The sequence below is a fragment of the Geotrypetes seraphini genome, chromosome 1 (assembly GCF_902459505.1).
Source record: "Geotrypetes seraphini chromosome 1, aGeoSer1.1, whole genome shotgun sequence".
Lineage (NCBI taxonomy): Eukaryota > Metazoa > Chordata > Amphibia > Gymnophiona > Dermophiidae > Geotrypetes > Geotrypetes seraphini.
This window is the reverse complement of record NC_047084.1, coordinates 480,637,426-480,660,887: the sequence shown is the minus strand read 5'-3', so window position 1 is coordinate 480,660,887 and position 23,462 is coordinate 480,637,426. Positions and strand designations below refer to the sequence as shown.

Sequence of the window (23,462 nt, the reverse complement as noted above, 5' to 3'; positions counted from 1 at the left end):
ATGATCTAGTCCCAGTACAAACAAAAACCAGAATCAACAGATGATCAGACAAATGGTTCGACAACTACTCCCGTCTCTTCAACAAATTCTGATCCCAATTCTTGTCCAATCCCCCTCAGATATCCATCCCAATCCCCAATTCTCTTGATTTTAGATTAACTCATGCTCTTCCCATGTATTCCACCCAAATTGTTCCCCCTGCACCCCAATCTCTGACTAGTTACTTCCTTTGATTCAAACCAACTTGGCTCTCTTACATTTGTAATTTGTATCTTTTCCCCTTGCATCTCATACCCTCATTGTATGTATCTTGTTGTAAACGTCTCATACTCTCATTGTATGTATCTTTTTGTAAACCGCTTTGAACTTATGGTATAGCGGTATATAAGAAATTAAATTATTATTATTACTCAAAAGACAATGCAGACGACTTGAAAGAAAATGGAGAAAAAGTAACCAAGAACACACAAAAACAGCATGGAGAAAACTAAATCAACAATACAAGCAAAAACTAACTAACTAATTCACCCAACTATTCTCAACGGCCTGGTCTACCTCCAGGAGACTCATAAACTGAATAGTTTCAAGTTTATTAAAATTTTGATATAAACGCATTATCAAATATATTCAATGCGTATAACAATAATAAATTGAGGAGACAAATAAAACCATTTAAAACAATGAACATACAATCATATCCATAATTAATTAATGATACATAAGAAAGGGAGGGACAAACTACAATTGTTAAAAAAAAAAAAAGAAAAAAAAGGATTTAGAAAAACATTTAGGGAAGGACAACATCTGACGGGTTATTAGAAAATTTAAAGATAAGACTTGATTTAAAAAGAAAATTATCTAATCTAAGACTCAAATGCATCCTTGAATAGGTAACTTTTTAGTTTGCTTTTAAATTTATCTAAAGAGCTTTCAGCGCGTAAATAGATTGGTAGCTTGTTCCAAAGCTGAGGTCCCAAGATAGAAAAGATTGTAGTTCTTCTGGTGCCTATTACTTTCAATGACGGAATGGTCAGTAAATGCTGATCTGTTGATCTTAGAGATCTAGCTGGGGAATATGGTATTAAATATCGATGTAAGAATAGTGGAGTATTAGTTTGCTGAATTTTGAATGTTAACAATGCAATTTTAAATATTATTCTGTGTGAGATAGGTAACCAATGTGCGTTTTGCAAAAAGGGAGTAACATGATCGTATTTTTTGGAATTAGTAATAATTTTTATTGCTGTGTTTGAATGATTTGTAACCTTCTTATTTCTTTCTGTGTAATGCCTTGATATAATGTATTACAGTAATCCAGCCTGGAAATAACCAAAGAGTGAATTAGGACATTGAGAGCTTTGGGTTCTAAGATTTTGGCTAGGGATCTAATGAGGCGTAGTTTATAGAAACAGTTTTTAACTACGGAACTGATCTGATCATGGAAGGATAATTCATGGTCCAATAATACTCCCAATATCTTAGTTGAATCTACCTTCCACGAAAAATCTCCATTACAGACGTTTGTTCCACTCCATGCTTACATTCATAGGAGTAAACACATGTAATATGCCAGAAATGATCAGAAAAGAAACTAAACATACAATATTCCGGAAAAAACTGAAAACCTTCCTCTTTGACAGCTGAATTTACTTGACTTCTCAGAAATGAATCTTTCCACCTCTTTCTCTAGATGAGCTCCTAGACAACTATGATTTTCTTGCTCTCTTCTTACCCTACCCCCCTTTCAAGGCCCCTTTTAGTCCCTCTTCTTGATCCCCTTTCAACCCCTCTCTGAATGTCACCTAGAGCAGTGTTCTTCAACCTTTTTACATCCGTGGACCGGCAGAAATAAAAGAATTATTTTGTGGACTGGCAAACTACTAAGACCGAAATAAAAAAACACATTTTCGCCCCGTCTCCGCAAGCTCGGTCCCCACAAACCATCTGATCCCATCTGCACAAGTCTCAGTTATGATTTTATATTGAACGTATTTTATTAAAGTATAAAAAGAAACAATATTCTGTACAATTGTCATTTTATAAATATAAATATTCAGAGCAAGGATCAACAAAACCCCTGTCTCCCCTCCCCTTCTACATATATCCCCTCTACTATCAAGAAAACTGAACAAGCCAAATTATTACAGAATGCTACACAGAAATATCATGCTAACAGAATACTGTAGTCACACATAATAGGAATAGTGTTAGGCTTTGCAGTCCCCAGTTATGTCTCTAGCAGGATATATATTTCAAATCAGATATATTGTAATGACAAAATAGAAATAAAATGATTTTTTTCTACCTTTTGTGGTCTCTGCTTTCATCTTCTTTCCACTCTTCCTTCCAGTGTCTGCCCGTTCCATCCACTGTCTGGCCTCTCCCCCTTCCATATGTATCTGACTTCTTTCTATGCCCCTCTCCCCTTTCCATCCAGTCTGTGCCTCCTCTCTCCTTTTTACATCATTCATTCCAGCTTCACTGCTTTCTTCATTTTTATCTCTCCTACACCAGATCTAGAATCTTTATCCCTCTCTCATTTCCCTTTCCAGCATCAATCTCTCTCTACTTTCTCTTTCCTGTCTCTCCCCTTTCCCTCCTCTAATCTCCCTGCCAGCTGTTTCCTTCCTTTTTTCCTTCTCCCTTCCCTCCTCCCCCCTATCTAACAGTAGCTCTCTTCCCATCCCTTTCCCTCTTCCCCTCCCAGCAGCATCTCTCTTTCTACCTCCCTCCAGGTGCAGTAGCAGCTCTCCCTTTATCCATCAGCTTCCCAGCCTCCAACAGTGGCTTCCTCTCCTTCCAGCAGCTCTCAGTACTTGTCTGCAGCAGTGATTTCCTTAGGAAGCCTTGGGTCCGTTGCCGCCTCTGAGGAAAAGGGAAGTTGCCAAAGTGAATCACTGCCCTGGTAAGTGCAGAGCTGCTAGGAGAGGAGACAGCTACTGTTGAAGGCTCCCCATGATCTTACTCCTGCTGTGCCCTGCACATTTGTGCCCCCCCCCCCAAGCCGGCAAAAACAGCTTTGCACCGCAGGCCCTGCCGCCCAAGACGAGCCGGAGGCCCCTACCCGCCGCATCCTGCACGTGGGCAGACTCTCAGCACAGACCTGCTGATGGCCCCAATCGACATGCTGACCTCCCCGCGCACGCTGACCATCTCCTCTCTGCCTGCACTTTACCCGCGGCCCTCTTCGGCGACTCAGCAGGGGCAGCGATCAAGACAGGCTGCCAACGTCGGGACTTTCCCTCTCTGAGTCCCGTCTATTTTGTTTCAACTTCCTGTTTCTGCATAGGCGAGACTCACAGAGGAAATGGCTGACGTCGGCAGCCTGTCTTGATCGCTCGAGGCTGGGAGGAACAGAAGATTTCCGCAAACACCACCAGGGTAGGAAATTTAATGGCGTCCATCTCGCCGGCCCTGTGCGGACCAGCAGGAATTTTCTGCGGACCGACACCGGTCCGCGGACCGGCGGTTGAAGAACTGTGACCTAGAGCCTGAATAGGTATATGCGACACACAAATAAAAGATTAGATTAGATAAAAGAAAAGAAAAGAGAAATACATTAAAAAACTATTCCAATTACTAAAGGAACTCACAGACACAGGGCAGGATTAATTCGTTGAGAGCCCCTAGGTATACAAGTACACTGGACTCCCTGTCCCGCCCCATCCCACCATGTGCCCAGGGGGAAACAATTATAGTTCCCATTGCCTTTCTTACCCGCGTTGCTTGCTTGTCTTACTTTCCGTCGATGGGGGGGGGGGGGGAGCGCTTTGCCGATCGGGTGGGGCCACGTTGCCGATCGATGCTGGAGGGACCCATCACCATTTGGAAAAAACAATGTTGATGCCCTCCTTCATCGGGCCCCCTGACCATTTTGGGCCCTAGGCACATGACTACTTGGCCCATTGGTTAATCCTGCCCTGCACAGACACCAAACCCTTCCTGGCCAATAACGACACTCCACCCCCTCAGCCGCCCTTCTAGCCAAATTCTTTTGAAACAAAATTACAACTGCCAGGACCACCTTCACAGAAACCCCAAACCACCTTGATGAGATTACAATGCCCCCTACAGAAAAAGAATCCTCTGCAGCAGACAGGACCTGGTCCGACTTCTCCACAATACAGTGGTCCGACCTAAACAGTCTCTATAAAAAATACAACCACGTTGCTTGTGACCTCAACCATTGCCCTCCATTAGTGCTGCCCGATTTCCAATTTGAATCGATTCACTGATTCACTTAGGGTGAATCGATTTGAATCGATTAAGAAAAATATCTGCCTCCCAATTCAGTGACTAACCCTCCTCCCTCGCCCCCTAAAGCAGGAGCGGCAGCACTGCCTCTTGCTGGCCTGCCGCTGCCACTCCTGCTTTAGAGAGTGAGGGGGAAGGGTCAGAAGGGAAATGCTGCTGGCCTCACGCTCTTCCATATACCTAATTCCAGTAGCGGAGCAGCCTGCAGAGAGGATCGCCGGTGCTTGCGATCCTTGCAGGCTGTCATCGGACTCCAGAGCTGTTGTTTCCTCTGCCACAATCCTGCCTCTGATGTCAGAGGAGGGTCGGGACCTCAGCAGAGGGAAGACAGCTCTGGAGGCCGATGGCAGATTGCAATGATCGCTAGCACCGGTGATCCTCTCTGCAGGCTTCTCTGCTGCTGGAATTAGATAAATGGAAGAGTGGGAGGCCAGGGGGGAACACGCAGGCCTTCATGGGGGGTGGTGTAGGCCTTCAGGGGGATAGGCTTTCAGGTGGTGGGTGCAGGCCTTCAGGGAGATGCAGGCCTTCAGGGGGTTGCAAGCCTTCAAAGGGGGGTGCAGGCCTTCGAGAGGAGGCAGGCCAAGGGGGGGACAGTCCTTTGGGGGGATAGGCCTTCAGGGGGTGGGTGCAGGCCTTCAGGGGGTACAGGCCTTCGGGGGGGTGCAGACCTTAAAGGGGGGATAGGCTTTCAAGGGGGGACAGGCTTTCAAGGAGGAGACAGGCCTTTGGGACGGGGGGGCAGGCCTTCAAGGGGGAAGGCCTTCAGGGGAGGGGTGCCCTGTTGGAGAAGTACACAGAGGGAGGGAGGGAAGGAGGGTTTAAAGAGACGTGAAAATGCCGGACTGGGGAGGGAAGAAATAATGGGTCTAAAAACAGAAGAGAGGGACAATGGGATTTAGGGAGAGAAGGAACAGAAAGGGAGAGAAATTGGATACAAGGGATGGTGTGAAGGAAGGTGGGAGATATTGATACTGGATAGGAGGGTAATTGGGAAGAGAAAGAAAGAACTCATAGATTCCAGGGTGGTGGGGAAGGAGTGAGAGATGCTGGATGAAAGGTTAGTTGAGAAAAAGAGAAATGGTGGATCTGAGGATGGTGGGGTCCATCGCTGCAGCTGCGGGGATGGAGACGAAAAAAGGAAAGATGCCAGACCTCCTGGGGAGGGAAGGGAAGGGAAACGAAAGGGGAGGACAGAGATGGAAGATGAATGGTTAGCATGGAGAAAGAAGAAAGGAGGAGACCCTGGCAAGCAAGTTATCACAAGACAACCAGAGCCTGGGACCAACCTGATTTGAATAATGACCAGCCAACAAAAGGTAGAAAAAATAATTTTATTTTTTGTTTTGTGATTACAATATATCAGATTTGAAATGTGTATCCTGCCAGAGCTGGTGTTAGACCACGAACGTGAGCTAGGATTTAACAGAGAGAGGAAAAGTTTTGTTTGTTTATTTTGTTTACACCACAGCGCCAGTGTAGGCAGGAGAGAGAAAAGGGGGTGAAGAGGCTATAAAATAAATCCACCAGGATGTTTGAAAAAAAAAAAAATAAATAAACCACCCAATTGGGCAGGAAAATAGAATAAAAAAATCGATTCAATAGGCTGAATCGAATCGAATCTTAACTTTTTCCCCTGAATCAGGCAGCACTACCCTCCATACTTATTAAAAGCCTCCAGCCCAAAATTCTGTACTCTTCTCTTACAATGGATACAATCCCTGCTCTCAGATGGCCTCTTCCCATAAGACCTAAGTGAAATCATCATCACCACGATCATAAAAGACCCAAAAGAAGCAACAGATCTACCATCCAACTACAGACCTACAGCCTCAATACCATTATATGTCAAGCTAATGGAAGACCTCATAGCTAAACACCTCACCAACTATCTAGAATACCACAGCTTACTCCACCCTACACAATCTGATTTCAGAACAAACTACAGCACAGAGACACTACTAGGTTCCCTCCTGGACATAGCCAGACTACACCTCAGCACAGGCAAAAAAAAAGCCTCCCTTATACAACTAGATCTCACTGCAGCATTTGACCTGGTAGATCATTACATCCTACTACAAATACTAGAAACAAAAGGAATCACAGGAAAGGTGCATGGTTTCAAGGATTTCTACAGTCAAGGACCTACAGAGTAAAGACAAACAAAGAAAAATCAAAACCATGGTCCATCCCCTGTGGAGTACCCCAAGGGGTGCCATTATCCCCAATACTCTTCAATCTCTATATTACATCCCTCAGCACCTGCCTAGACAAATTAGGCTTAACCTCTTATAGCTATGCAGACGATATCACCATCATCCTTCCTTTTGATCAACCAGCACCCACCATGACAGACATAACATAAAACACTAGAAACAGTGGCAACATGGATGAAAGAACACAAACTAAAGCTGAACCCAGACAAAACAAAATTTATACTCCTCGAAAAAAACCAAAACCCCCAATCATAACAAACTTAGTAATCAACTCAATCACATACCCCATTCAACCCATGATAGACAGATGCTGTACCATGCAACCACAAATCAACACAACAAACCATAAATCATTCATGGTCATGCAAAATGTAAGGCAAATCAGAAAATTCTTCGACAGAAAACAATTCCAGCTCATGGTCCAATCCCTAGTCCTAGTACTTCTAGACTACTGCAACATCCTCTTATCTTCCCTGCCCCGCAGTCATGATAAAACAACTACAAACTACAAAACACAGTTTGCTGAATAAATACGACCACATCAAAGCTGTATACTTCGATTCACACTGGCTCCCAATACAAGCAAGAATTCTATTCAAATTTTACTGTCTACTATTCAAAGCTGTAAATGGAGACAGCCCAGCCTACTTGAACAACCGCCTTGTCCGAACTATCACAACCAGACAAAGGAGAACCCAGACACCATTCAATCACCCTTCAATCAGAGGCATCAAATGCAAAAAAATGTACTACGGCCTACTACCCACGCAGGCAGCAAAACTAGACCATCAACTCTCCAATCTACTGATCATGACACCAAACTACAAAACTTTCAAAAGAGAAATAAAAGGCCTGTTATTTAAGAAATCCATCAAGACAAACTAACACTGCAGGAAGCATTTCAATCTCTTCCAGATCCCACAACCTTCTAACTAAATTATCTATCTTGTAATGACCCTGTAATTACACTATCCAGATCTCCCCCAAAATAACCTGCTGTACTTTGTAACTCTCCTGGAAATGTCCAGGCAACCCGTTCTACTTTGTAACTCTCCTGGAAATGGATAACCTCTTGTGTAATCAGCCTTGAACCGCAAGGTAATGGCAGAATAAAAATCACTAATGTAACGTAATGTAATTTTCAAGGAGGAACTGTGAGGGACAGGAATGAGTGGGATTTTATTTCTGCCCCAAGGACCATTAGAGCATTAGGACAGTAAGTAGGCCCAAGGGGGTCTTCTGGGTCTAGGTGGGGGGTTGTAGGGGAGATTGGAGGCCCATGTGGGACAGGAGGGGTGATTGGAGGTCCTCAGGGGGAAGGCTGGAGTAGGTATTAGAATACGAGGACTCTACATATAAGGGTCCTGACTGATATTCAGTTGGGGCCCGCATAACTGTCTTATGAGGGTCCTGGCTGAATTATCAGCTGAGACATGCATATGCTGTAGTGGCCAGCTCACTGGGAATTATTAATGGATATTCAGTGCTGGTGCCTGGACATGGTCTGCAATCTAATATCTGGGGCTAATTCTATACACAGTGGTCAGCATATTAAAAAAAAAGATGACTACCATAGGCTGAATATTGACTGGTGTCTATTGATCCCACGTCTAACATTTTTAAGGCACGTGATCATGTTTTGTTTGCTGTATCAAGAAGAACAAAAGGAGAAGGACAAACCTCCACAGTAAACACCACCACAAAAAAACCCCAAATAGTGGTGATGACAAATTGGTGCATTCCAGAGAAATTTATTGCATATTTCACTGACTCGATAAGTTACCTGTAGTTTGGCTGAAGTTCCTGCATCAGGAGTCTGAAAACTGATAACGATGACGAATAAAAACCTGTAAATTTTAAAACCATTTATTATTGACATTTATTAACCGCCTATTTCATAAAGAGATTCACCCAAAGCAGTTTACAATACAATGAATAATAATCAGGTACTCTTAAGTATTTTCCATATCTGTCTCAGCAGGCTCACAACTGTGGTAAGTGGGGCAATGAAGGAATTAACACCCCCACCCCCTTTTATGAAGCTGCCTAAGAGTATTTTTTAATTGCAGACCGCTGTGGTAAAAGCTCCGACACACATAGGAATTGTATGAGCACCAGTGGTCTGCGATAAAAATCCCTTAGGCAGCTTGATAAAAGGGGGCTCGAGTGGCTTGCCTAGTCACAAGGAGCAGGCTGAGTTCGAACTCATAAGGTGATGAGGCAGCAGTTCTAACCACTAGACCATACCTCCACTCAATAAATGCTCATGATGCTAGTCTCGGCTCCAGCTTTGATTGGATTATTCTTCCCCTTGTGCATCACTATGAATTTGTCCACATTAAATTTCATCTGCCATGTGGAGGCCCAGTTTTCCTGTTTCCTAAGGTACCATCATCTAGGGCTCCTTTTACTAAGGTGCGCAAGTGTTTTTAGCGTACGCAGGATATTACCGCACGCTACACTGCGTACGCAGCTAGAACTAACACCAGCTCGATGCTGGTGTTATCGTCTAGCGCGTGCGGCAGTGTAGTGCGCACTATTCTGCGCGTTAATGCCCTAAAGCAGCTTCGTAAAAGGAGCCCCTAATAGTGAACAAGTGGAATCAAAAAATGTGTTTTTTTGTTTTTTTTACAGAAATAGTACATCTAAAGATGGATTAAACATCACTAACCTAGAATAGCATTATAGCCAAAGAATAAAAAGTAAACGAGAAGAAGGGAAAAGGGAAGGAGGGAAGAGGGATAGAAGGAAAAGGAGAAAATAACCAAAAGCAAAAAGACAACAAAAGATTTATGCCTGCAATATTCATCAGGTGCATATTAATTATACATATCTGACGTGCTCATGAACCACAGACAATTTATCCAAGAGCATTAGTGAACTGCCTACTTTAAATATATACAAAGAACATCAGCAAATCAGATTATTCCAAAAGCCATAAGAAGACAACACAATAACAGAGTAAGCCAAATATTTAGACATCAAAAAATATGTAAAACTAAAGTAGATGCTCATGATTTGTCAAAGAATATCCAAAATAAAGTACACACTATCATGAATAAAGTTAATAAATATGGTGATACTGATTAATTGCACTTGATTTATCATAGGTGAAATGAACAAATTCTAAGAAACAAATGTGTCATGAAGAAATATTTAATAGCTCCTCATTTGTATGTGTATATATAATATATGTATTGGGTGGGTAGGGAGAGGGGATCTGTTGCACCGTCAATGTTGAGATTCTTACCCCCTCTTTTACTAAGGTGCGCTAACCGATTAGCACGTGCTAATCAAATTAGTGCGTGCTAAACGTTAACATGTCCATAGACTAACATGCATGTGTTAGTATGTAGTGCACGCTAAATTGATTAGCATGCACTAATTGGTTAGCGCACCTTAGTAATAGAGGGCCTTTATTTTTAGATGCACTTTAATTTTCAATAAACAGATTATAACATAATATTATAAATGGATGAGCTTTAAAATAGAATAAAATGTAAAACTAGAACATGCGTATCAAATGTAAAATTATGATAACTTGTGAATATATCACAAGGATATAACCAAATATACATACATTCAGTAGGAATAAATACCACACTCCTGTCCATTTAACAAATGGAAATAAAAAAGGATTATTCAGAATTGATGAGTCAACCATACGGAATAAAAAAAGGCTGATTGCCAGGTTGTAATCCTCATCTAGTGAAAAAAAAGCCTCACATGTTATCTGGTGTTTAAAACTATCAGATAAACTGGAAATGAAAAAAGCGCACCAAAAACTAAAGAATGTTAAATTAAATCCATTTGTGTGATAAACCAAATAGAACTTGAAATGTATTTGATAAAAAGAAAAGCACTCCAACAAAACATTATATAATGATTTCTCATACATAAAAAAGGTTGAATCTGCCGATCGCTAACAGGGGCATGACTGCCTATTATACAATAAGTCGCAACCATAAATAAAATCAGAGTGAAACAAATTCTTTAGAAAGAGAACTTCAACAGAGAGCTCACTAAGAAAAAGAAAATATGAATTAATCAAAAAACATATGTACTACAATAAACAAAAAGAAGGTAATTAATCAGTAACAAAAAAGCTGAATCTGCTAGACCACAGTTCTTCAACCGCCGATCCGCGGACCGGTGCCGATCCGCGGACCGGTGTCGGTCCGCAGAAAATTCCTGCCGGTCCACGTAGGACCGGCGAGATGGATGCCCTTAAATTTCCTGCCCCAGTGGTGTTCGCGGAAATCTTCTGTTCCTCCAAGCATCGGGCGATCAAGACAGGCTGCCGACGTCGGCCATTCCCTCTCTGAGTCTCGCCTATGCAGAAACAGGAAGTTGAAACAAAATAGGCGGGACTCAGAGAGGGAAGGTCCCGACGTTGGCAGCCTGTCTTGATCGCTGCCCCTGCCGAGTCGCCGAAGAGGGCCGCGGGGAAACTGCAGGCAGAGAGGAGATGGTCAGCGTGCGCGGGAAGGTCAGCGTGTCGATTGGGGCCATCAGCAGCGTTTGTGCTGAGAGTCTGCCCACATGCAGGATGCGGCGGGTAGGGGCCTCCGGCTCGTCTTGGGCGGCAGGGCCTGCGGTGTAAAGCTGTTTTTGCCGGCTTGGGGGGGGGGCGCGAATGTGCAGGGCACAGCAGGAGTAAGATCATGGGGAGCCTTCAACAGTGGCTGTCTCCTCTCCTAGCAGCTCTGTACTTACCAGGGCAGTGATTCACTTCGGCAACTTCCCCTTTTCTCAGAGGCGGCAACGGACCCAAGGCTGCCTAAGGAAATCACTGCTGCAGGCAAGTACTGAGAGCTGTTGGAAGGAGAGGAAGCCACTGTTGGAGGCTGGGAAGCTGCTGGATAATGGGAGAGCTGCTACTGGACCTGGAGGGAGGTAGAAGGAGAGATGCTACTGGGAGGGGAGGAGGGAAAGGGATAGGAAGAGAGTTAATGTTGGATAGGGGGAAGGAGGGAAGGGAGAAGGGAAAAAGGAAAGAAACAGCTGGCAGGGAGATTACAGGAGGGGAAGGGGGTCGGGTGGAATGGAGAGATCAGATGAGGGAAAGGGGAGAGAGAGAGGAATGAGAAAGTAGAGAGAGATTGATGCTGGAAAGGGGGTCAGCAGAGAAATCAGAGATGGATAAAGATGCTAGATCTGGTGTAGGAGAGATAAAAATGAAGAAAGCAGTAAAGCTGGAATGAATGATGTAAAACGGAGAGAGGAGGCACAGGCTGGATGGAAAGGGGAGAGGGGCATAGAAAGAAGTCAGATACATATGGAAGGGGGAGAGGCCAGACAGTGGATGGAACGGGCAGACGCTGGAAGGAAGAGTGGAAAGAAGATGAAAGCAGAGACCACAAAAGGTAGAAAAAAATCATTTTATTTCTATTTTGTCATTACAATATATCAGATTTGAAATATATATCCTGATAGAGACATAACTGGGGACTGCAAAGCCTAACACTATTCCTATCATGTGTGACTGCAGTATTCTGTTAGCATGATATTTCTGTGTAGCATTCTGTAATAATTTGGCTTGTTCAGTTTTCTTGCTAGTAGAGGGGATATATGTGAAGGGGAGGGGAGACAGGGGTTTTGTTGGTCCTTGCTCTGAATATTTATATTTATAAAATGACAATTGTACAGAATATTGTTTCTTTTTATACTTTAATAAAATACGTTCAATATAAAATCATAACTGAGGCTTGTGCAGATGGGATCAGATGGTTTGTGGGGACCAAGCTTGCAGAGATGGGGCGAAAATGTGTTTTTTAAATTTCGGTCTTAGTAGTTTGCCGGTCCACAAAATAATTATTTTATTTCTGCCGGTCCACGGGTGTAAAAAGGTTGAAGAACACTGTGCTAGACTTTGATGCTGGCAATATCACTTACAAATCATGCTTATAAACAAAGGGACAAATCAGCGCCATTAATCAGATACGGGAAGAAAAATACAGTCCCACAGTTCAGGGAGCAGCGAAAAATACGTTATCGCGTCTGAAATAGTGCGGATGGGTAGAATCTTATGTGGTTTTGAATATCTCCTGAGGAAGCTCTTAATTGAGTGAAACGGTGAAGCTCCGTTGAGCAATAGTATCATCTCGACAAAAACAGTTGACCGATTCCAGTCACTGAAGCAAAGGATTGAAAGTACCTGCAATACATTTGGAATGAAGCTTAAGTATAACCAAGGCTTTATTTTGATTGGAACAAAAGACTTTACTACCATCATTACTATCAATATAAATGAAATTTTAAGCATTTGAAAAATTAAAATATTTCATAAATAAGAGTTTTAAATAAAATATTGATTGAGTAGGGGGGAAAAGAAGACTACGATAGCTCGCATGTGGTTGGTTCGACAAGACTAGTTCTAAAGTCACACAACTGCAAGCACTTGAGGTCATCTTTCCCCACAAAATCATGGGTTAAAAAACCGTTAAGTAAGCAACATTAAAGATTTATAAAGAAAGAAGTAAATAAATATAAACTACAATATACAAGAAGGAAGAATACATCCCTTAAGTTCATTTTATAGTAAAGGGTGATTTGTTATAAACAAAGGGAAACACTTTGTAAATGAAAGCTGAAACAGAACACCACCCGACAACAGGAGTCAAACCATAAGTATTCTGCTGGTGTGTTGCAAATATCATTGCAATTGAAATGATCTAATAGTGTAAAACAGTATTTTAGGTACATTAGATAGAGTGTGAGCCTGCCAGGGCAGATAGGGAAAAATGCTGGAGTACCTGAATGTACACCATTTAGGTCCATTTGATTCAAGGTCCTCCTTAACATATAACGCTACACTTATTTAATATCCTTTAGTTTTTGGTGCACTTTTTTCATTTCTGGTTTAGCTGATAGTTTTTAGACACCAGAGAACTTGTGTGGCTTTTTTTTTTTTTTTTTGCTAGATGAGGATTTCAAGCTGGCAATCAGGTAGGAGTACAGCCTTTTTTTATTCCATATGATTGACAGATATCTTTGATTATTGAGTTGTGCTCATTAATTTCGAATAATCTTTTTTAATTTCTGTTAAGTTTGTTGAGTGGTGCACATGTTAAGTAGACAAGAGTGTGGTACTTATTCCTCCTGAGTGTATGTATATTTGGTTATATCCTTGTAACATATTCACAAGTTATCATAATTTTATATTTGATGCACATGTTCTATTTTTAAATTTATTCTATTATAAGACTCATACATTTATAATATCATTTACTAGCACCTCAGTTGTATGTATATATTTCTTCATGACACATTTGTTTCTTAGCATTTAAAATAATAATAATAACTTTATTTTTATATACCGCCATACCCAGAAGAGTTCTAGGTGGTTCACATCAATTAAACAGAGTTTACAAGTGGTTCAATACCAAATTGTTGAAGTTGCGAACAACGAAGTTGTATCATCGTATTTATTAGCTTTATTCATGACTAACAGTGTGTACTCTATTTTGGATTGTCTAAGTACGAGGGCTGTTCAAAAAGTATCAGACCTTAATTTTTCTTGCATAAACAAATAAAGCTAGGGAGGCGTGGTTTGGTGCACATATGTAGGTGACCCTAATGTGCATGCTTGAATTTTTTCCCACCTACAGAAGCTGTCAGTCGCCAGCAGACCGCCGATGAGTGAGAAAGTGTAAGTGAGCGCCGTCCAATTTTCATTTTTGACAAAATGACAGAAAAAGTTGAACAATGCTACTGCATTAAATTTTGTGTAAAGCTTTGTGATTCCTAAATGGAAATGATCTGCAAGATTTAACAGGCCCTTGGGGACGAAGCAATGGGCACCACACAGATAAAGGAGTGGTACAACCACTTCAGAAATGGCCACACATAAGTGGAGAGTGAAGCACGTTCTGGTAGGCCCTCAACATCCAGAAGTGAGATTGTCATTGACTGGTGATGCAGGATCGTCAAATCACGATCAGAGAACTTGTAGACGAGGTGAGCATCAGCGTTGGATCCGTTCATTCTATTTTGACTGAGGATTTGGACTTTAGGAGAATTTCAGCGAAGTTCGTGCCAAAGCTGCTAACGATCGAGCAGAAGCAACTCCGTTTGGAGATCGCACAGGACATGCTGGAGACTGTAAACAGTGATCCCAACTTCCTCAGCACAGTGATAACTGGCAATGAGTCCTGGGTTTATGTCACTAATCCCTATGACCATTTTCACAACCACTGTTCTCTGCTTATTCAGAGACGATTGGGTGAATATATAGCTCCTGTGCTTATCATTCTAGTGAACTCCCTTAATCCTGGGAAAATGCCTTTATCACTTAAAAAGTATTATAGTTAGGATACTTCTTAAGATGCATTCTTTAGATATGTCTGCTCTTCCACAATGTGCCAAGATTATTGCGAAGGTAGACCTTCAACAGAAACCAATGGAAGCATTCAACATCCCCGAGGCTGAAGAAAGCAAGGCAGGTCTGCAGCAATGTCATAGTCATGCTGACTGTCTTCTTTGACTCCAGTAGCGTGGTTCATCACAAGTACGCACCACACCAAGGGGTACTACCAAGAGGTTTTGCGTCGCCTTCGTAATGCTGTGAGATGCAATTGGCAATTGGCAGCTCTATCATGATAATGCCCTGCCCATTCTTCACATTTGAGACGGAGTTTCCTATTCAAACACAACACACCTGTGGTTCCTCAGGCTTCCTACTCTCCCGTCATGGCTCCTTGTGACTTCTGGCTTTTCCCCAAGCTGAAAATGTCCCTGAAAAGGACCAGATTTCAGTCAAGAGAAGACATCATGTACAATGTGAAGGACCAGTTACAAGCAATCTCAAAAGAGGTGTTCCAGCGCTGCTTCCGACAGTGGCAGAATCGTTGGAAGAAGTATGTAGCAGCCCAAGGGGACTACTTTGAATGTGATTAGTATAAGATTGTTGTATCTGAATACGAGTATTTTTTATGAATAAAGGTCTGATACTTTTTGAACTACCCTCGTATTTGGCTTACTCTGTTGTTGTGTTGTTTTAGTATGGCTTTTGAATGATCTGATTTGCTGATTTTTTTGTATATATTTTAGGTAAGTGGTTCACAAATGCTTTTGGATTCCGAATAAATTGATTGTGGTCCATGAGCACTTCAGGTACATATTGATCACACATGCTTGATGAGTACTGTAGGCAAAAATCTCTCTCGTCATTCTCTTTGTTTTTGTTTCCTTTTCCTTCCTTCCCTCCTTTCCTTTTCCTTTCTTTTCTTTAGTTATAATGCTATTTTAGGTTAGCGTTGCCTAATTTATCTTTAGATGTACTGTTTCTGCAAAAAAAATTTTTTGATACATGTTTATGATTAGTCTTGACATTAGATGATAATTCATTTTCCATTTTGTATTGGCTTTTAACATAATTTTTAGTTGAGTGGCACATAGATTTTTTACATTATTTGATTATTTGCATATTTATTTATAAATTTGTATTTGTTTTTCTATTAACTTTTATCTAGATTTGATTGTTACAATTATATCATTTATATTATACATTATTAATATGATTGGGATAATGTTTGCTTTTTAAGAATAAAAATTATTTGATATGGTTGTTTTTGGTTATTTATTGCAATATTTTTAATATTTAAACATTTTTATTCTTCACCATTACCAGTTTTCAACTCTTGATACAACCAAAACACAGGCCCTTATCGAGCCAGTGAAGAATGTAGTACGTTACTCTGGAACTCACCAATTTGTCATCTCCATTTGGGTTTTTTGTTTGTTGTTGTTTGTTGTATCAGCCATTTTTCATTTTGAGAAAAAAAAATCTCATAATGCTGGTCATATAGTAGATCTGGTTTTCTTGCTGGAGGCATTGAAGAACAAGGTTTGTCCTTTCCAGTAATCTCTCCTGTAATGTGGTCAGATCACATATTAATTAAATTTGCCTTACACTGCTCTGGTTGTTAGATGTTTTGTAAAATCATATCACTTGTTAAAAGTGAGGCCTCAGTTTGATGTACCTCGATTGTTTGATGTATGGATCCTGTGTCTTTCTGCTTTAAGGTTATTGGGTGTTGATGGAGTTAAGTTATGGAGAGATACTCATCTCATGGCGCTGGATCAGTTTTCCTCCATGACCTCTGTTAGAGTTACAGTAGTACTTGATCTAATCCTTGTCCCTAGAAGAATATTGCTCTGAAAACTTCAAGTAGGGAATTGAGGCATCCTGAGAGGGTCTTTAGAAAGTGCCAGTTTGATGAAGATCATGAGTTTTGTAATGTACATTTACTAGAATGTAGTAGACTTGTGAATGAACTAGGAACAGCTTTTATCTGTTCAGGATTTAAAATGCTTGGAAAAATGGAAAGAACTCTTCAAAATCATTTGATTTTTGACACAAGCAAAGAGACCTGAAGCAGTTGATGAGATCTTGATATCCAATAATTTTGTGCACTTTTTTAATGCCAGAATTGAGTATCTGTTCATGCAAGTATATGTTTTTCCAAGTATATTTAAAATTTTCTATCCCACCCTAGGGGGAGCCTTCAGGGTGGCTTACAATCTAAGACAAATTATAATAACAATACAATACAAAAATAAGAACCAACATAATATATAAAATTGAGGTTCAGGGGACAGAAATGCAAAAAATTTGTAGCAAAGTGAGGGAGGAAAATAACATTGGGGACATTCTCCTGTTAGCTTGCTTGCATCAGGGAAGCTGGTCTCACATCTGGAGATATAATATCTTGTTAGTTTCCAAAGCAGTAAACACAGCAGGTACACCGGAAGTGCCCTTGTTGATCATCTGAAATTCGCTCCAAGCTTTTTTTTCCCTGGCAGTTTGTTGGTGTCTGTCCTTCTCATATTAGACTGCTTGATACCGAAAATAGCTGGTCTGGTTTTAGGACTAGCCACTAAATCCAAAATTTGTACTGTTTTGATGTCACTAATCCCTATGACCATTGGATGAATATATGGCTCCTGTGCTTATCATTCTAGTGAACTCCCTTAATCCTGGGAAAATGCCTTTATCACTTAAAAAGTGTTATAGTTAGGATATTTCTTAAGATGCATTCTTTAGATATGTCTGCTCTTCCACAATGTGCCAAGGTAGACCTTCAACAGATTAGTGAAATCTGTAAATTGTGATATATTTAAATACATTTTTGAAAGGCTTAGAATATAGAGACCTTGCTGATATGTACTGTAAATATTATGGACCTGACTAGAACAGCGCTGAGCACGATTCTATAAAAGTTAGGGGCACTGTATAGAATCATGCTTAGTGCCACCCAAGTGGGCTTAGATGTTGCTAGGTGTCCTAACCTTAGGCACACCCAATTTATCCCAGGGTTTTCTTCACCTAAATACCTGCGCCTAAGAATACCTAATTCACAAAGTGGTGCCTAACAAAAACCACGCCCAATTTTAGGTAGGCACTTTGGATTAGGCTCTTACTTTTCATAGAATCGTATTTTTCAAGTTAGGCACTTAACTTTTAGTTAAGTCCAATTAAAGCCAATTATGAGGTGTTAAGTGCCACTTATCAGTGCCTATTAAGCCTATTAATTAAGATAGGTGGCTACATTGGCTAGGCGCGCTGATGTAGTCGCCTAACTTTAGGCGGACTATATAGAACTTGCTAGTATGTGATAAGACTTTGAGCCTGTTTATGCTATTTTTGTTGTTGTTGTACTTAACTTATCAGTGCATTTGATATGATTAATCATGATTTACTTAAATGTCTTGGTTCCATGGAGTCCACTGGGACTGTATTCTTCTGGTTTTCTTTTTATTTAACTGATTGGTATAAAAATTGTATACAAACTTTGCTTGTTTGTATATGAACTCGTACTTTATACATACTCAGATGCACACATGCTAGTTATTAGTGTGCCTCAGGTTCAGCCCCATCTCCTTTTCTATTTAATCTTTATTTTTTTTCTACTTTGTTAGATTTTTTCATGATCTTAACACCATATTGCAAGATCTCAGTAGAGCTCCATGTGAACCCTTAGAAACATAGAAAGATGACGGCAGAAAAGGGCTACAGCCCATCAAGTCTGCCCTCTCTTCTGACCCACCCCATCAAGTCTGAGTGCTAATGACCCAGTTTCTTAGCTCCCTTCTGGGAGGCTTCCCTTCTGTTTCTTACAGTCAAAATGGTATTTCTGGTGGCGATTACCGTATATACCGTATTTTCGCGGATATAACGCGCACCTGTGTAAAACGCGCACAGGGGTATAGCGCGCAGAAATCACGATGATATGTACCAAAACTTTTCTATACCGCGCTCAGGCATATAACGCGCATGATGCCCGACGCTCCTTTCGCCCGCCCTGACTTTCCGTGCGCTGTCCCGACTCTCCGTTCACCCCCCCTGACTTCCGTGCACTGCCCTGACTTTCCGTGCGCTGTCCTGACTCTCCGTTCACCCCCCCTGACTTTCCGTGCACTGTCCCCCCTTGAAGTCCTGTCCCCCCTTGAAGGTCTGTCCCCATCCTGAAAGCCTGATGCCCCCCCCCCGACGTCCGATACATCCCCCCCCCGGCAGGACCACTCACACCCTCACCCCGAAGGACCGCCGACTCCCCAACAATATCGGGCCAGGAGGGAGCCCAAACCCTCCTGGCCACGGCGACCCCCTAACCCCACCCCACACTACATTACGGGCAGGAGGGATCCCAGGCCCTCCTGCCCTCGCCGCAAACCCCCCCCCCCCCCCAACGACCGCCCCCCCCCCAAGAACCTCCGCCCATCCCCCAGCCGACCCGCGACCCCCCTGGCCGACCCCCACGACCCCCCCACCCCCCTTCCCCGTACCTTTGGAAGTTGGCCGGACAGACGGGAGCCAAACCCGCCTGTCCGGCAGGCAGCCAACGAAGGAATGAGGCCGGATTGGCCCATCCGTCCTAAAGCTCCGCCTACTGGTGGGGCCTAAGGCGTGTGGGCCAATCAGAATAGGCCCTGGAGCCTTAGGTCCCACCTGGGGGCGCGGCCTGAGGCACATGGGCCAAACCCGACCATGTGTCTCAGGCCGCGCCCACAGGTGGGACCTAAGGCTCCAGGGCCTATTCTGATTGGCCCACGCGCCTTAGGCCCCACCAGTAGGCGGAGCTTTAGGACGGATGGGCCAATCCGGCCTCATTCCTTCGTTGGCTGCCTGCCGGACAGGCGGGTTTGGCTCCCGTCTGTCCGGCCAACTTCCAAAGGTACGGGGAAGGGGGGTGGGGGGGTCGTGGGGGTCGGCCAGGGGGGTCGCGGGTCGGCTGGGGGGGCGGTCGGAGGTTCTTGGGGGGGGCGGTCGTTGGAGGGAGGGGGGTTTGCGTCGAGGGCAGGAGGGCCTGGGATCCCTCCTGCCCGTAATGTAGTGCGGGGTGGGGGTAGGGGGTCGCCGTGGCCAGGAGGGTTTGGGCTCCCTCCTGGCCCGATATTGTCGGGAAGTCGGCGGTCCTTCGGGGGGGGGGGATGTATCGGACGTCGGGGAGTCGGCCGGGCAAGAGGGCTTGGGCTCCCTCTTGCTCCGATCGTGGATGCGAGTGCGGGTGGGAGCGCGTGCGAGCGGTCGTTCGGGGTGGGGGTGCGAGCGGTCCTGCTGGGGGGGTGAATCGGGCGTCGGGCGGGGTGGGAACTATGTTTAAAAACTTTTCTATACCGCGCTCAGGCATATAACGCGCGAGGGGTATGCGCGGTAGGTAAAATCGCATATAACGCGCGCGTTATATCCGCGAAAATACGGTACTCAAATATAAAATGGGATTTATGGACCCAAAAATTGGCCCAAAAATGGGTGTCCTGGTTTATATTCGGGTCATCCCCCAGTGACCACCCGAAACCCTCCTGGACTTCCTGTAGGCCTCCCTTAGGCCAGGACAGGAGGGATCCCTCCCTCCTTCCCTCCCTCGCGTGCGTACCTGTTTGTTCCCTGGTGGTCCAGCGTGTATCTCGCACTGAAATCCTCCAGAAGATTGTAAAAGTAAGTAGCCAGCAGCGCACCCAGTCTGACACACAGCAGCGAGCTTTTCGTGCTGCGGCCGGCCCTGCACCGCTCCTTGATAGGCTGCTGCGAGAACCGTGAATCCCGCAAGAACTTGCGGCAGCCTATCAAGAAGTGGTGCAGGGCCAGCCGGTAGCACAAAAAGCTTGCTGCTGCATGCCGGCCTGGGTGCACCGCTGGCTACTTACCTTTACAATTTTCTGGAGGATTTCAACACGGGATACACACTGGATCACCAGGGAACAAACAGGTACGCGAGGGAGGAAAAGAGGGAGGGTGGTAATTGTTAGTGTTGGTCGGGGAAGGAGACGGGAGGGATCCCTCCTGTCCCAGCCTACCACTAGATGGTTTAAGTTAAGGGGAATGGTTACCGGTAATCTGCTGGCTGGGTTAGAGGGCAGAGGGGAGTACGGTACAGTCAAGCCATTGTGACATCACTGATGAGGTTGGCTCTTTTTAGGGGGAAGAGGGTAAGGTTTAATAATGACGAATCCACGACTTACTCCTCCTCTTTCGGAATCCCTCAAGGTTCCATATTATCCCCTTTACTTTTTAACATCTTTCTCTCTCCCCTACTAGGTATCTGCCAGTCCATAGGTTTTATTCCTTTTTCGTATGCAGATGATATACAACTCATTCATCCCTTGGACCCAGGAAATAACTCAGAAATTGCATCCATTAATCACAAATTGGAAATAGTACAAACCTGGCTTAACACAAACAAACTAGCGTTAAACATAAATAAAACAAAAACAATGTTATTTGCTTGGAAAAACGGTTTGACTCTGTCAAACCCTTTTATTCTTAATAATACCCCTCTCAACTTAGTTTCCTCAGTCAAAATTCTCGGAGTAATAATTGATGACAAAATGATTTACCATGAACATATCTCCCTTATAGTAAAAAACTGTTTCTATAAATTACGACTTATCCGTTCAATTGCAAAATTTCTTAGCCTAACTTCAATTAAGATTCTTATACATTCTTTAGTAATATCAAAACTCGATTACTGTAACGCTCTTCTTCTCAATATTACCCAAAAAGAAAAAAGGAGATTACAACTAATACAAAATACGGCCATCAAACTGATATATAACGCAAAAAAGTATGACCACGTTACACCTTTACTAATAGATGCCCACTGGCTACCAATCAGTCATAGGATCTCTTTCAAGATAATACTACTCATTTTTAAAACATTAGCAGCAAACGAACCTTCTTTTATACTCAGATACTTAATCCCACATAATACCCAACGTCCACTCCGTTCTTCAGGACAAAATCTTCTTTCAGTGCCCTCTCTAAAAATTATTGGAACACGAAGATCAGATATGTTCACAGTTATGGGGCCTCAATGGTGGAATGCCTTACCACAATACATTAGAACAGAAAAAGACATCATAACATTTAAAAAATTATTGAAGTCATACTTATTTAACGATGCGTTTAATACTTGAAACTTTTATATCTCCTAGAGACTTATTTATACTTGAAATTTTTATTTTTTTGGGGATGCTCCTAATAATGTTATGGTTTATATAACCCTTTCCTTTTGTTTTTACCTTTGTTTTTCTACCAACAACTTAAAATGTAACTTTATTCTTTTTCCTCCCGAGTCATGTTTGTAAATATGTAACAATTTTGTTAAATGTCAGCCTTCTTTTATTAATTGTATTAGATTATGTACATCACTTAGTAATTTTAATAGGCGATCAATCAAATGCACTAATAAACTTGTAAACTTGAAACTTGTACAGGGAAGGAAGGTGAGACAGTGTTCAGAGCCTAGCAGAGAGGGGGGGGGGGACAGTATTCAGAGCCTGGCAGGGAAGGGGGCTTGGTTCACAGCCTGGTAGGGAATTGGACTGAGTGCAGGGCAGGGAGAGAAGGGGGCTGGGTGCAGAACTTGGCAGGGAGGGGGCTGAGTGCAGAACCTTGCAGGGGAGGGCATGATGGAGGGGACACTGGATGCAGATCCTGGCAGAGCATGGCACTTGAATATTAAGCCCCCCGACTTATATTCAAGTCAACCATTTTTCCTCCTTTTTAGGGGGAAAATGGAGGTCTCGACTTATATTCGGATTGACTTATATTCGAGTATATATGGTACCTTGGTGGGAAGAGTCTCCAAGTTACAAGCTCTGTGCTGTAGGAAGCTGTTCCTTAAGATTACGGAAGCAAAGCTTTCCTTATGTATGGTTATGTCCTTCTTGCCAAAATTCATTCAGGAAGTCCACTTTCCATCCTACAGGAGCGTTGCATTTGCTAGATGTCAAGCAACTGCTTCTCTGGTACTTCAAAGTTTTGAGTTTTGTGTAAAGGGAGGCCAGTGTCTAAGGAATTGATTTCCAGATGGATTAAAATGGCAATTACCTCCTTGTATATGGGCTGCAGTAAGCAGCCACCGATCACAGTGGAAGTGGTTTCATTTGAGGAAATCTGTAGAGCAGCTATATGGGGGGAGTGTAGCACAGTGGTTAAAGCTACAGCCTCAGCACCCTGAGGTTGTGGGTTCAAACCCATGCTGCTCCTTCTGATCCTGGGCAAGTCACTCAATCCCCCCCCCCCATTGCCCTAGGTACAATAGATAGATTGTAAGCCCACAAGGAAAAATGCTTGAGTAGCTGAATACATTCATGTAAACTGTTCTGAGCTCCCTTGGAAGACCAGGTTCTATAGAGTAGATGTAGCAGCCAGTAAAGATGCCGCTTTCAGGTCCTCCATATTTAAGGCAGGCTCAGTGGGCCTACCCTAGACTCAGGGGACTATTATGGCACATCCCTAGTGTTCAGAATTGCTGCATAGACAAATTGCACTAGAAAGAGAGATTAGGTTCTTACCTTGATAATCTTCTTTCTTGTAGATGTGTCTAGTAGTCCTGAAGCCCTGCCCTGTAAGTGTGCTTCACCTGCCTTCTGCCTTTATATCAGTCTGGATTTGGAGAATTCTCTATTTCACAGATAAGCTGGGGGGGAAAAAACAACGCTCAAGAATATAAAATCTAAGTCTGCTTAATAGCAAGACATACA

At 42.9% G+C, this 23,462-nt stretch overlaps 1 protein-coding gene across 4 annotated transcripts in view; it reads left to right on the top strand.

Moving 5' to 3' along the window:
* The window catches only part of SPATA6L (spermatogenesis associated 6 like), a 200,189-nt gene that overhangs the window by 29,490 nt on the left and 147,237 nt on the right, over positions 1-23,462 (top strand). Inside the window, exons 3-4 of one of the 4 annotated variants that reach the window (XM_033925542.1) lie at positions 14,081-14,121; positions 15,522-15,584. The exons of 2 other annotated variants lie outside the window; for them this stretch is intronic. In XM_033925542.1, the coding sequence (XP_033781433.1) occupies positions 15,572-15,584 (13 nt within the window). In that variant the 5' untranslated portion in view covers positions 14,081-14,121; positions 15,522-15,571. The remainder of the gene's footprint in view (positions 1-14,080; positions 14,122-15,521; positions 15,585-23,462) is intronic. One more of the 4 variants, XM_033925533.1, reaches the window with a different exon arrangement.